The sequence below is a fragment of the Chiroxiphia lanceolata genome, chromosome 6 (assembly GCF_009829145.1).
Source record: "Chiroxiphia lanceolata isolate bChiLan1 chromosome 6, bChiLan1.pri, whole genome shotgun sequence".
Classification (NCBI taxonomy): Eukaryota; Metazoa; Chordata; class Aves; order Passeriformes; family Pipridae; genus Chiroxiphia; species Chiroxiphia lanceolata.
Window position 1 is genome coordinate 867,824 of NC_045642.1, and position 12,195 is coordinate 880,018.

General features: G+C 57.6%; 1 protein-coding gene across 1 annotated transcript; it reads left to right on the plus strand.

Annotated features, from left to right (window-relative positions):
* The first annotated feature begins 435 nt into the window (after positions 1 to 435).
* Positions 436 to 7,788, plus strand: LOC116788627 (ras-related and estrogen-regulated growth inhibitor-like). The gene is made up of 5 exons (XM_032691644.1): positions 436 to 535; positions 4,702 to 4,758; positions 5,243 to 5,316; positions 5,816 to 6,297; positions 7,176 to 7,788. The coding sequence occupies exons 1-5, from the start codon at positions 439 to 441 to the stop codon at positions 7,384 to 7,386; spliced, it is 921 nt and encodes a 306-aa protein (XP_032547535.1). The 5' UTR covers positions 436 to 438; the 3' UTR covers positions 7,387 to 7,788.
* The last annotated feature ends 4,407 nt before the right edge of the window (positions 7,789 to 12,195 follow it).

The following is a 12,195-nucleotide window of genomic DNA, read 5'->3' on the forward strand; positions in this document are numbered from 1 at the left end:
ACAGGCAGCACCCTGGCCGTGGTTGCCTGGCTGGGGCGTTGTTGCACCATTTCTCCATTCTTTCCTCACTTTCACAGACTCGTGGAATCACAGGATCATTTGGGTTGGAAGGGACCTCGAAGCCCACCCAGTTCCACCCCCTGCCATGCACAGGGACACCTTTCACCGGCCCAGGTCGCTCCACGCCCCGTCCAGCCTTGGCTTTGCCCCTCTGCGGTGAGCAGCTCTCCCGGCCGGCTCCGAGGGGTCCGGGGCTGCTGCGTGCGGGAAAACCGAGCTACGATTCCCGAAGAGCCTCCGGGACGGGGTAGGAGGAGAACGAGGAGTAGGAGGGCGGCATCAGCCGGGGCTGAGCCCAGCCCGGCCCCCGGGGCGGAGCCGGTGCAGCAGCGCCGGGGACGACGGCGGAGCCCGGGGCAGCCCCGGCCCGACGCCGGGATGAGCTTCCCGCGGCCCCTGCGCCGCTCCGTCAGCCTCAGCCCGGCCCGCACCCTGCGCCTCGTCGTGCTGGGGCAGAGCGCCGTGGGCAAGACAGGTAGGACGGGGCTTCCCCCTCATCCTCCCGGTGTCCTCCCGGCATCTCCCGCCAGCACCCCTCCGGCATCCCCGCATCCCTCCGGTATCCCTCCGGCATCCCCGCATCCCTCCGGTATCCCTCCGGCATCCCCGCATCCCTCCGATATCCCTCCGGCGTCCCCCGCATGCCTCCAGCATTCCCCGGTACCCTCCTGGCATCCCCAGGCGTCCCCCCGGTGTCTCCCCTCTGGCTTCTTCCCGGGCAGACTGACTGACCCTCCCGTGTCCCTTAGAAAGCCGGGATGGGGAACATAACCCCGGTGTCCCCCAGCCCACGGCGTTTGAGGGCACTGAGGTTCCCTCCCCTCGAGTTCCCCGCGTGGACACTTCGCAGCCGGGGCTCGTCCCACCGGGGGGTTTTCCCGTGCCCAAGGGGTCCCCGGCTGAGCGGGAGTGGTGGGTCCGGGGGGCACATCGCTGACCGGGAGAGCTTTCCCAAAAGCTGGGCTCGGGTTTGGGTTTTCCTAGGCGTTGGGAGTTCGCTGCTCGTCCCCAGCTCCCGCAGCGGCTTTGCGGAGCCTCCTGCACGGCGCCTGGCCGTGTGTTTTTTCCTTCAGGAAAACTCTCTTTCCCTGCGCCTTGCCCGGCGCTCTCCGTCTGCGCCCGTCGGGGTGGGGGTTCGGGATGCTCTGCCGGGAGCATCTCAGCTCCTTCCTTCACCGTGTTCCTTCCTGGGGATCATCCTTACCCCCTTCCCACTCCTCTATCCCGGGCTGCGAGCACTTGGGGGCAAAGGTGCCCTCCGCGGCACCCAGCGTGCCAGGAGGGGGTCAGAGGCAGGGGAAGGTGTGTATTCATGTGGATCCACACCGGTTTATTGCAATGGTCCATGATCCGTGCAGAGCCTGGGGGAGCCTCTGGGACACGGCCAAGCTGCCACGTCCTCGGGGAAAGGGAATGTCCTGCCCCTTTGGAAAAGGCATCACCTGTGCAGGTGCCGCAGCAGCAGCAGCTGTTGCAGCCGCTGGAGTTGCTTTTCCGTGCACAGCAACTGGCACTAGTGAAAAATTATAATTCCCTGATTGAATCAGATGAGGCAGCTCCCAGCTCTCCACGAGCAGCACAGGAGCACGGGGTGGGTTCAGCTCTGCAGTACCCAGAGCACCAGGGCAGTATTCGGCCTCGACAGAGCAGATGGAGCCTGTGCAGCACACACAGAGCCTTTGGCTCACCCCCACCCCAGCCTGAACACGTGTCTTCCTGATGGTGTCGATCCCACCCGGCACAGAGCAGATTCCTGGGAGCTTTGGGCCCTTCCTGCAGGCAGTTGAGGGGCTGTTGTGCCTCCTCCTTTGGGTGGGATCATGCTGAGGGTCTTTAAAAGTTCCTCCAGTTGGGCTCAGCTGTGGCTTCTGTTGGTGCCATCAACACTCGTGTCCTCCAGGAGTGGGGTTTTTGCCCACCTGATGGTGACAGAGGCCATGGAATCAGGGCACAGGGAGGTCATTGATACGTGGCTCCTGCAGAGGACTGTGCCAGGAACAGGGAGCAGCCCCCAGGATGTGAGTGGGCCCCACACTGGAGCATCACCAGGACAAGCTGCTGCATCCACCCTGCAGGACACAGAACCGGGCTGGGAGAGCCGAGGGGTGGGAACAACCAGAGGGTAGCTCATATCTGGGCAGCTGTAAGAGGGAAAAAAAAATCCTCCTTAATTCTCAGAAAGAGTTTGGGTCTTTTTGGAGCAGTTTGGAAACCTTCAGGGTGTGGTGATCTGAGGTCACAGACCCTCCGAGTAGGAATGGGGGTTGGGGGCAGCCCTGTGGTTTAAGGATCTGGGCTGTGCGACTCACCCTCGGGAGCTGGAAACGCAGCCCAGCCAGGGCTTGTGTTATCCTCTGCTGCTGCTGCCCAGCGTAAACTTTGCCATAATCCAGAGCAGAGCTCTGCTGCAGCACGTGGACAGAAGATGGATCGGTGCTGGACACCGTTCCACAGCAGCACAAACAGGGCAGCACGTGGGCAGGCGCTCAGAGCAACCATGAGGTGCCCAGCCCTCCCTGTGGCAGGTAAATCAGCCCCGAGCCCACAGCCATCCCTGGAGCCCAGGTTCTATACACAATTAACCCTTTCAGCTCTGGGGCTCTCCTCAGAGAGCCCTCCCCGGGGTTACTGATGTTCAGGATGGGGAAAGAAACCTCCTTATAAGGCTGGGTGGCCACGGCTGCTCTGCCTGCGGCCGCTTCCCCCATTGGCAACTCCGCTCCTGTTCCTGCACTCCAGCCAATTTTTAATCAATCTAATTGGCTCCTCTTCTCATCCCACAGCATGTGCTCCAGCTTTGGGTGGCTGCCTGACATATGACACACAATCAGGTGCTTTCTACAGACCGAGCCTGGCTCGTTCCCACTCCCCCTGATAATTCCATCACCTCTTTGAAGGTGCCGATAGGTGCCTCCTGCAGGGATCCCTGGTTATCTCCTCACAGCAGTTTGGCTAAATTACCTGCTTTTCCCATCAAATCCCTTCCCTGCTGGGCAGGTTTAAACCCACAGGCGGATTGGGGGGTGAGGGGATGGTGAATCCCCCAAACAGGAGCCAGGCAGGTTGTGAGAGGCAGGAGAAGCTGTTGGGGCTGGTGGAGCAGGAAGCCTGACTTAGGTGGGATGCCACATTCCTGGGACAAACACACAGATCTTGACTGGTCTGGTGTGGGTCTGTAAGGGCAGGACACTGGGAATATCTGCTGATGGGCAGATAGGACAAACTGACCCCAGGTTGCACAGGGAAGGTGAGCTTGGAGCGTCGCACTGGCCTGGTGTTGGATTTTTACATCCCCCCCTTGTGTTTCTGGAGAGGTTTTCATCACATCCTGGTTCTGCTGAGGTTTATTCTCCCGTCACACTCCTGCTCTGTTCCCTTCCTCCCGCTGCGCTGGCACCTGGTGTGCAGCTTCTCCATCCTCTCCCTCCTGGATCCGCACTCCTGCCTTGCTCTGGCTGTTCTTTTTTCCCCTGTTCCCACTTATTTTCCTCTAATTTCCCTCTCCACTCCTGTTGCCTTTCCAAGCCAGCTCTCAGCCTCTCCACTGCCTTTCACTCCCATCTCCATTACCATCATTAACACTTTGAAGGGCTCAGGAACCACTTCCACTCAACCCGTGCTTCTGAACTCTCGTCAGCTTCCCAACCACAAATTTCCCCCCAGGCGTCGGTGCCACTCTCCCCATCGCTGGAAATTCCTGTCTGGAGACTTTGCACCACGGGCAAAGCTTTTCCTACCTCTCACAGGAAAATCTGAGGAGCCTTTGGGGGTCTTTTGCAGTGCCCAGGGAGCTTGCCCACCTCCCAGCCCTGCTCTGGAGCCAGGGTCTGGATCCCTCAGCCCGGCTGGCTGGGATTGATGAGAGGTAGCCAGGAGAGAGCCCTTGCTGTGTTGATGGAGTGGCTGGGCAAGGCTACAGCACCAGCAGCCCTCGCCCTGCCAGCAATTTGGGAATTGCCTGGCTTGGCTCTGGCACAGGGAAACCTGTAATTGGATGAGGGGGTTTAACTGCCCGAGCTGTGGCTGCTCCTGCTGATCCTTGCCCTTGCAAGGAGGAAAAATTGTTCCAAAGGAGCAGATCCCTGTGTTGGTGCTGTGGCAGCATCAGAAGGGGCTGGGGTGCTGGAGGCCTTGCAAGGATGAAACTGGTCCGCAGTTGTGCCCAGCATCCCAGGGATGTGAATTCCCAGGCTCAGGCATAGCAGGGAGAGGATGTGAGGACCGAGAATGGGCTGATCCTCCAGACACCGGCTCAGCTCCCCTCCCAGCTCCTGGTGTCACTTCCAGTGCTGCTTTCCTGCAAGGCATGGCTGGCCTAGGGAGGAGATCCTGGTTTGCCATGCCCTGTGCTCCTCTCACTTTGGCCTTTTGGTGAATTCCATGAAATTCGGTGCCAGCAGCCTTCCCTTCTCCACATGCTGTGTCTGGGTCAGGTTAAACAGACTGGGCTGAAATTCATGGGACCCCTTCCACAGGTCCCTGCTCCATCCATTCTGCAGGTTCCTGCTCTGTTCCTCCTGCATGTCCCTGCTTCATCCTTCGCACAGATCCATCCTCCATCCCTCCTGCCTCAGGCAGCTGATGTTTCCCTGCAGCTTGATCTGACAACCATAACAGGCTTTGTTGTGTGTTTTTTTCCAGCATTGACTGTACGATTCATCACCAGGAGGTTCATTGGAGACTATGATCCAACTCTAGGTAGGGAAACTCCTTTTCCTTGGTGCTGTCACAGAGTGAACTGTCCCAAACTCACCACATTCCCTCCTGTTCCTCCTTGTCCAGACTGGCAGTGGGCAGAGCCCCCAGCCATCCTGACCTCTGCCTGGTTCCTGAATCCCTTTTTCCCTTTCTGTTGTTATTATTATTATCTGTTTTCCCTCTGCTGCTCCATGACCCCATGTTGCTCCCACACTTTGTTCACTGCTGCCCCCGCAGCCATCCAGGTGTCCTGGGGTCTCTGGTGCCATGGGAGATGCTGGGCCTGATGCCACAGCACAGGGCTGCCCTTCCTGGGCAGGGGGAGACGGGCTGGTTCAAGATATGGCCTTGAAACAGAGGCCACAGGGCTGTGGGATGCAGTAGGTGAAAATCCACTCCTCCGTCACGGCTCCATCGCAGCCACCCGGGCTGTGGCTGCTCCGCTGGGGTTCTCTCACACACCTTTGTTGTCTGTCCCCCCCAGAAATGATCTACAGGCACGTGGCTGTCATTGACGGGGAGATGGTGCACTTTGAGATCCTTGACACGGCAGGACAGGTGAGCTCAGGCCGTTCAGAGCCCGGGAAAACACCACTGGAGCAGAGCAACCTGCCATGGGAGGCCACCCCCGCTCTCCCACTGGCCTTAATCCGTGGTGTCTGGAACACTCCTCATGGTGTTCATCTCAGAAAAAGGACGTTTTGGTGAATTTATGTCTCTCTAATGTCAGTCACAGTGTGGCTTCAGGGGAATGTTTCCACATTCCCATTGCTGGTGCGTGGCACCGCTCTGCCGGTGGAGCATCCTGGTGGCTCCAGGGAGCAGCGATTCCCCCCTTACCCATGCCAGGACAGGGGTGATGGCCGTCCCCATCTGCCACGCTGCCCAAACCACCACGCCCCTGCCCCAGGCATTGCCTGCAGGTCACTGCTCTCTGCGAACCCACAGCCAAAACCTTCCCGGGGACGGGGACGGGCCCTCGGGAGGTTTTTCCGGGTTGCAGCCCGGCAGTGCTGGAATTCCAGAGGCGTTAACGGGAGCCCGTCTGCCCCGGCAGGAGGAGGACTCCCTGCAGATCGAGGAGAAGATCAAGTGGGGCGATGGCTTTGCCGTGGTGTACTCGGTGACCGACCGGTGCAGCTTCGACGAGGTGATGCGGCTCTGCTTCCTCATCAACCACCTCCACGCCAGCCCCAAGCGCAGCGGCGGCGCCGAGCAGCCCCCCGTCGTCATCGTGGGCAACAAGAAGGACCTGCAGTTCGACAGGATGGTGTCCACGGAGGACGGTGAGAACCTCTCCAAAGCCCTGAAGCTTCCTTTCTACGAGATCTCCACCCGGGACAGCTACGAGGAGCCGGTGGCCGTGTTCAGCAGCCTCTACCAGGAGCTGCTGAGGCAGGGGCACTTCTCCCCGGGCTCCTTCAAGAGGAGGACAGTGTCCAAGCTGATGGAGAAGATTCCCAAGATGCAGGCCAGCTCCACCCTGAACTCTGTGGGCCGGAGCCTCAGCTTTAACTCCTTCAGGGACTACATCCCTGAGTGAGTGTCCTGGCTCCAGGACGGCGGGACGGCTCATCCTGCTGCTCTGGCCCCGGGGTTGGGGGCGGCTGCTGGGGCTGTGCCGGCTCCCCAAAGGGGAAGGTGGAGAGTGGGGAGGGTGGGACTGGGATACAAGAGCCCGTGGGTTCTTACAAACAGGCTTTGTGCCAGCAGGGAAGATGTTCCTCATCCCTCTGACCCCTTTGTTCCCTCTTCCCCCTCCTGCATGGCTGCAGTCAGCAGCATCTTGGCCCATGATGACTTCAGTGGTGTTGGGTCGACCTTTGGAGGCTCAGCTGCGTTTTGGCAAGGCTCAGACCCAGCACAGACACATCTGGGGGGTCTTTCCTTACTGCCCTAAGCTAGCTGTGTCTGTCTGTGCCCCAAATCCAGCCCCCACAATGGGTGACCCTGAGGGCCGCACTGGCTCCTGGAATGCCACCAGCTGTCCCTGCCCTGGGGAGGGACCCTGCTGCCTCTGCTGCCCGCTGTGGCTGGTAAAACCCCCTGGATTCTCAAACCCTGCCAGCCCATCCAGCTGCTCCAGGGGTGATCCCTGCCCACACGCACCCCTAAGTGCCCCTAGACCCTCCACCGTACGGAAGAGGGTGGCAGGGGGCTGTGTCCCTCTCTGCCTCCACTGCTGTCCCCCAAAGAACCAGGCCAGCTGGTTTTGCCCATCTCCAGCCCCTGCCAGAGGCCAGGGCTGAACTTCCATCCCGGTTTTTCCCTGGATTTGTGAACTGAAGCAGCTGTGGAGGGGCTGCTGGAGCCCCTCTCCCGACCGGCTGCACACGGCTGAAACCCCGGGCACATTACAGCAAACAGGGATCTGTTAATCCCTGGCTTTTCCAGAAAGCCATTTCTTAACATTTCAGGCCCCTTGGCTTGCTCTCCTCTAGTGAGACTGTAAATAAACCCTGGAAGAAGGGCAGCAGATGCTCCATCCCTGCTGAATCCACCACCTGCTCCCTGCTTTCCAAGGTTCCAAGTCACCCCAGGCCTGACACCTCCACCTCGCTGGGGCAGCCCATCCCTGGGGGAGGCAAATCGACCTGCCCAGATTTCGGATGCACACTGAGCCCTTAGGCTCAGATCCCACTTCTCCATCCCAGAACAGCATTCCCGGGGCAGCTTCTCCCGTTGATGCCCTGCCACTCAGTTGCAAGGACACGACGGAGCCGATTCCAGGAGGTACAAATGCTGTTGCTTGCAGGGGCCTCTGTGTCTGTTCATTAATTTCCCCATTCCCAAGGGGAGAATCACCACGGGCTGAGAATTTGTCTGTTTGCACAGGGATGGGGCAGGAAATACATGGGAAGGATCCAGGTCACAGCTCATGTTTCCCTCCCTCCCTCCCAGTGCTGGGGGCTCTGTGGCTGTTCAAGGTGACTGTGCTGGGACCCTGTGGGGTGACCTCCCCCTTGTCCCCCCTGTTGTGACCGACCCCATTGTCTGCTGCTGCGTCCTGTGACAATAAAAGCCGAGTTCCCAAGCACCTGTGGCGCTCCCATGGGTTATTTTTAGGGTGCTGGGTCCCTCTCAGGGAGGAGAAGCAAAGGGGTGCATGTTGTGGGATCACCTTAAATTAGGGCTGGGCATCCCCCTGTACCCTCCAGCCACGCCCCAGCACCACGCACTGTCCTGGGTCCCTCCATCCCTAGGGATGGGAATGGCTGGATGTGTGCCTGGGAGAGCTTCCCCAGAGCATCACAGCCTGGGAAGCCACTTATCCCACATCCCCAACCTGCCATGGAACCCACTTGGACACCCTGCAGCTTCCAAAAGTGTTTCCTGGCGTTGCCTGGCTCTGTCTGAGGGGTTTCCCTCCAAGGGGTTTGTTAAATCCCACCTTTGTCCATACACCCTGGGGGGAAAAGGAGCCCCATGAGGGGCCAGGCCAGGCCAGTAATTTGTGGCTGTTCCTTCCCATCATCTTCATTAAAATCCCAATTTTATTGATTTATATTTAATCTAGGGAATTAAAGTTTGCTCAGGGCTCTGCGTAGGGGGAGAGCTGGACAAGGTTTGGGATTTTTTCTTTAATCTTAGGGGGTTTATAGCATTCCCAAGGGAGCTGAATGGTGGGAGCTGGGCTGAGGTTTGTGATCAAGCAGCTGGGGTGGGTGTTGCTGCCCTGGCTGGGATTTGGGAAGTGCTGAGCCAGCTGCTGGGATGGGGAGAGAAGAGTTTAAGAAGATTAAGCCCTGTTGGGATGCTGGACACATGCTCAAATCTGTCATTGAACAGGCTTTGGGTGCCTCAGTTCCCAAATATCCCCAAGGTTTGTCCAAAGGGCTGGATTTCCCTTTGCTGGCTCAATCTCCAGGTCGGTGCAATGCCAGCTAGAATCCTGCAATATTGAGCAGGAATTATTCCAAGAGATGGATGAAAAAGGACCAGCTCGTGAGCAGGAAGCAGGGCCAGTGCTGGAACAGCACCCCCAGTATTCCTGGGAATGGAGGAGCGCTGGGCATGGCTGGGATTGCTGTCCCGGATTAACCCCGGTGTGTTTTATATCCCAAGGAATCCAGAAAGGTCTCCAGCCAAAAGCTGCTGCAGCCCCTCACCAGGACTCCTGGCCCTGCCTGCCCACTATAATTAGCACAAAACCTCATTAGTGCCAGGCTCTGCTTTGGGAGAGGCCAGGGGAGCTCGCCAGGGCTGGTAATTGCTAATTACTGGAAGCCCCCCTGGTTGGCTCTCCGGGGGGGGGGGAGATTCCCCTCCCGGGTATAAAATCTTCAGGATGCAGCATCCGTGATGGGTGGGGAGAAGTTTGGGGGGGTTCCCTCTGTGTGGATCCTGGGGGGCAGCACTGGGGTAACCCCATAAATCCTAAGTCGGTGGGGTGGGGGGTGCGCAGGAGCTGGGCAAGGAAGGAAATGGAGAAGAGGAGGAGGAGGGAGAAAAAGAAGGGAAGTAAGAAGAAAATGAAGAGGAGGAAGAGAAAAAGACAAAGAAGAGGAGGAAGAGGAAGATCTGTGACTTCCTCAGAGCAGAGCCTGCAGCTTCAGAGCCCCGGGGAGGTGAGTCCAAGCCAGTTCCCTGGAGAGGAGGAGCCCAGAGCTCCCCTGCAGCCCCTCGGAGCCGCTGGTTCCGTGGGGATGTGCGACCTGCAGCCTCCTCCCTGCCCAGCAGGGCCGTGCCACTAAAACTGCACCCCAGGGCATTTTTGGGATGGAAGCCAGGAGCGAGGGCTGGGGTTTGGTGTGCCTTGGAGCTCTCCCAAAAGAACCACGACTGTCCTTAGGGAGCACTTTTAGGGCTTCAGGGCTGCTAATGACCCCCACGGGGAAGAGGGATGGACGGAGCCGGGGTATCCCGAGGTGGTCCCCTGGGTGGGTGTTCTGTGTGTAGCTGGGGAGTGTCACTCCTCTGGGGACACGTGGGTGTTGAGAAGGTTGTCCTGCACCTTTCCAGCCTGTGATGGCTCAGCTCCACAGGAAGAATTTTGATCTCATCACCCAAACGGTGGCCGGGATTGGATTTGGCAGCACGTGGGCTGCGAATCCGCTCAGCAGGTTTCTAGGAAGCTTGGGAGAGGCAGATGAAGCAGAAGGGTCATTTTCAAGAGCTCCCTCGCCTGTGGTCACCTCCAGCAGCTCCCTGGCATGTCAAGCCTCCCCATTATCCCCCCTTAACCCCTCTGCCAAAGGGTTTGCTGGAAAACCAAGGGATTTTGGAAGACCAAAATCACGGGCTGAGGTTATGGGGTGCAGCTGCTTTCTCTTGGCAGCCACAGCTTTTATCAGCAGCTGTGCCTTGTTTTAAGAAAAAAAAATAGATGGTTTGGCCTTTTTGAAGGCTTTTCCTGGAGGAGCAGCACATGGATCTGGCCTTGGTGCAGTTCCAGCCCCGTTCCTGGGGTTATGGGGAGAGCGGAGCTGCCAACAGCCCCTCCCAAGCAGGTGCTGCCTTTGGACACCCCAAATCAGCACCTCCACCCCATCTGAGGGATCTGAGCTCAGAGCAGGAACATTGAAGGTGTTTGAATGCTACAATAATCCCTGGATTTAAGGTGCCTGGGCTCAGTCTGGGAGTGCAAGAGGGGTGAGTGCCCCATGGAGGGGTTTTCCTTGGCACAGCGGGCTCCTCTCTCCCCACATTAGCAAGTTTAGAGAATATTGTGCATTAGGGTTTGGTCCCTGCCTCCTCACCACCTTGGGTATCCCCAAAATATCGGGCTGTGCCTGGAGGGAGAGGGGACAAGGGACACATGGGGGCTCTTCCTATCCCATCAGCACCAACCGGAGTTGGCAGCTGGAGCTTTGGACTTTCCAGCTAGAAAATTATCCATCCACTGGTCACTGTGGGTGCTCTGGGCTGTCCCCCAGCCCACCCTCTCCCCAAAATCTGCTGCTCCATGTGAGACTTCCCTGAAAGCACGGATGGGCTGTGGATGGACACAAAGAGCCCCCTGTATCCGGGTGCTCCTGGTTTGGGAGACATGATAGGGATGGGAAGGGACAGTCGTCCTGTAGTCACTTCCAAGGGCTGTTCCTCTTGGTAAAGCCCTGTTGTCATTCCAAGTCCTGCTGCTCATTTGCTGCTTTATAAATAGCTGTGGAGTTCATGGAAATCTGGGATTGTTTTCCAGGAGGAAATCTGGTCTGAGATTTGGGTGTTTTGGAGCCGTATCACCCTTTTTGCTTCTTTTTTCTTTTAAAGCGATAAATGTCCCAGCTTGAATAAGAAGCACAAGGCTTCCTAAGGCATGGAGAACTCCAGCACAGCCAAAGGCTTTTGCTGGCACTGAAAGGAAAGACTGGGAACTGCAACGGGAAGGAAAACCAATGGAGAACACCCACCACAGCACATCAGCTGGTTTGTTCCCAGGGTGGATTCTGAAGGCATCTTCTCCCATGAGACAAACCTTGGGAGAGCAGGAGGACAGTATATCCATGCACATCCATGCTTCCAGCTTCAGGTAATCCACCCTGTCTCACCACTGTGTCTCCCAGCTTGTGGATATCATGGGAAAATGGACAAAAAGTGGGGCTTTGGTGCAGTGGGTTTTTGGTACCATAGGATCCATCCCCCCAGGGAGAGTTTGGGATGAGGCTGCTCCACTTGACTGGGGAAAGCCAAGGAGAGATGCCAAGTCCTGGAGGGCTTTGCTGCTCCCACCAGTTTTCCTTTGCTCTTGGCCAACCCACACAGCTTTCCTTTATTACTTTTTTTTTAAACATTAATATTTATGAAACCCCAAACCAGCCTCCCCTGGAGGGTCTGGCCGTGCTGCTGGGAAGCTGTGGCTGTGACTGCTGGTGCTTCAAGGCTGTAGGAAAATATTGATGGAAAGGGCTGGTCCTTCCCAAGTGCAACCCCACACACGTGGAAAATCCCTGTGGCTCTCCATGCTCTCTCTTTTTCCAGCCAGACTGAAAGGTGGTAACAGGACTCTTAAAGGATGTGGTGTGTGATCCGTGGTGAAGGAAGCTTCTCTTAGGGGCTACTGATCCTAAATCCCAGCGGGAATAACCCTTAGTCCCTGTTTTCTGGGCGTTTCACCAAAAAAGCTTGGATTCCCAAGCTCTGCTTACTGGTGCTCGTGGGTTAAATGTGTTTCCAAGCCTCCCACTCCGTCCTTCCCGGGAGACCAATAGCCACAGGTGCTGCATCCCAGTCTAGGGGCTGGCAAATCCCAGAATCCTGGAATGGTTTGGTTTGGAATGGACCTTAAAGCCCACCCAGTTCCAACCCCCTGCCGTGGGCAGGGACATCTTCCACTATCCAGGTTTCCCAGAGCCTCTCAGCATCCTTGGAGCTTGGAAAGTCCCTTCAGATATTAAAAGGGAACCTTAAGGTCCTCTCAGCCCTGCAAAGTCAGGAAGGGGGAAAGATGCTCCACTTTGCATAGGAGGAGATTTAATGTATAACAAAACCCCATCTACT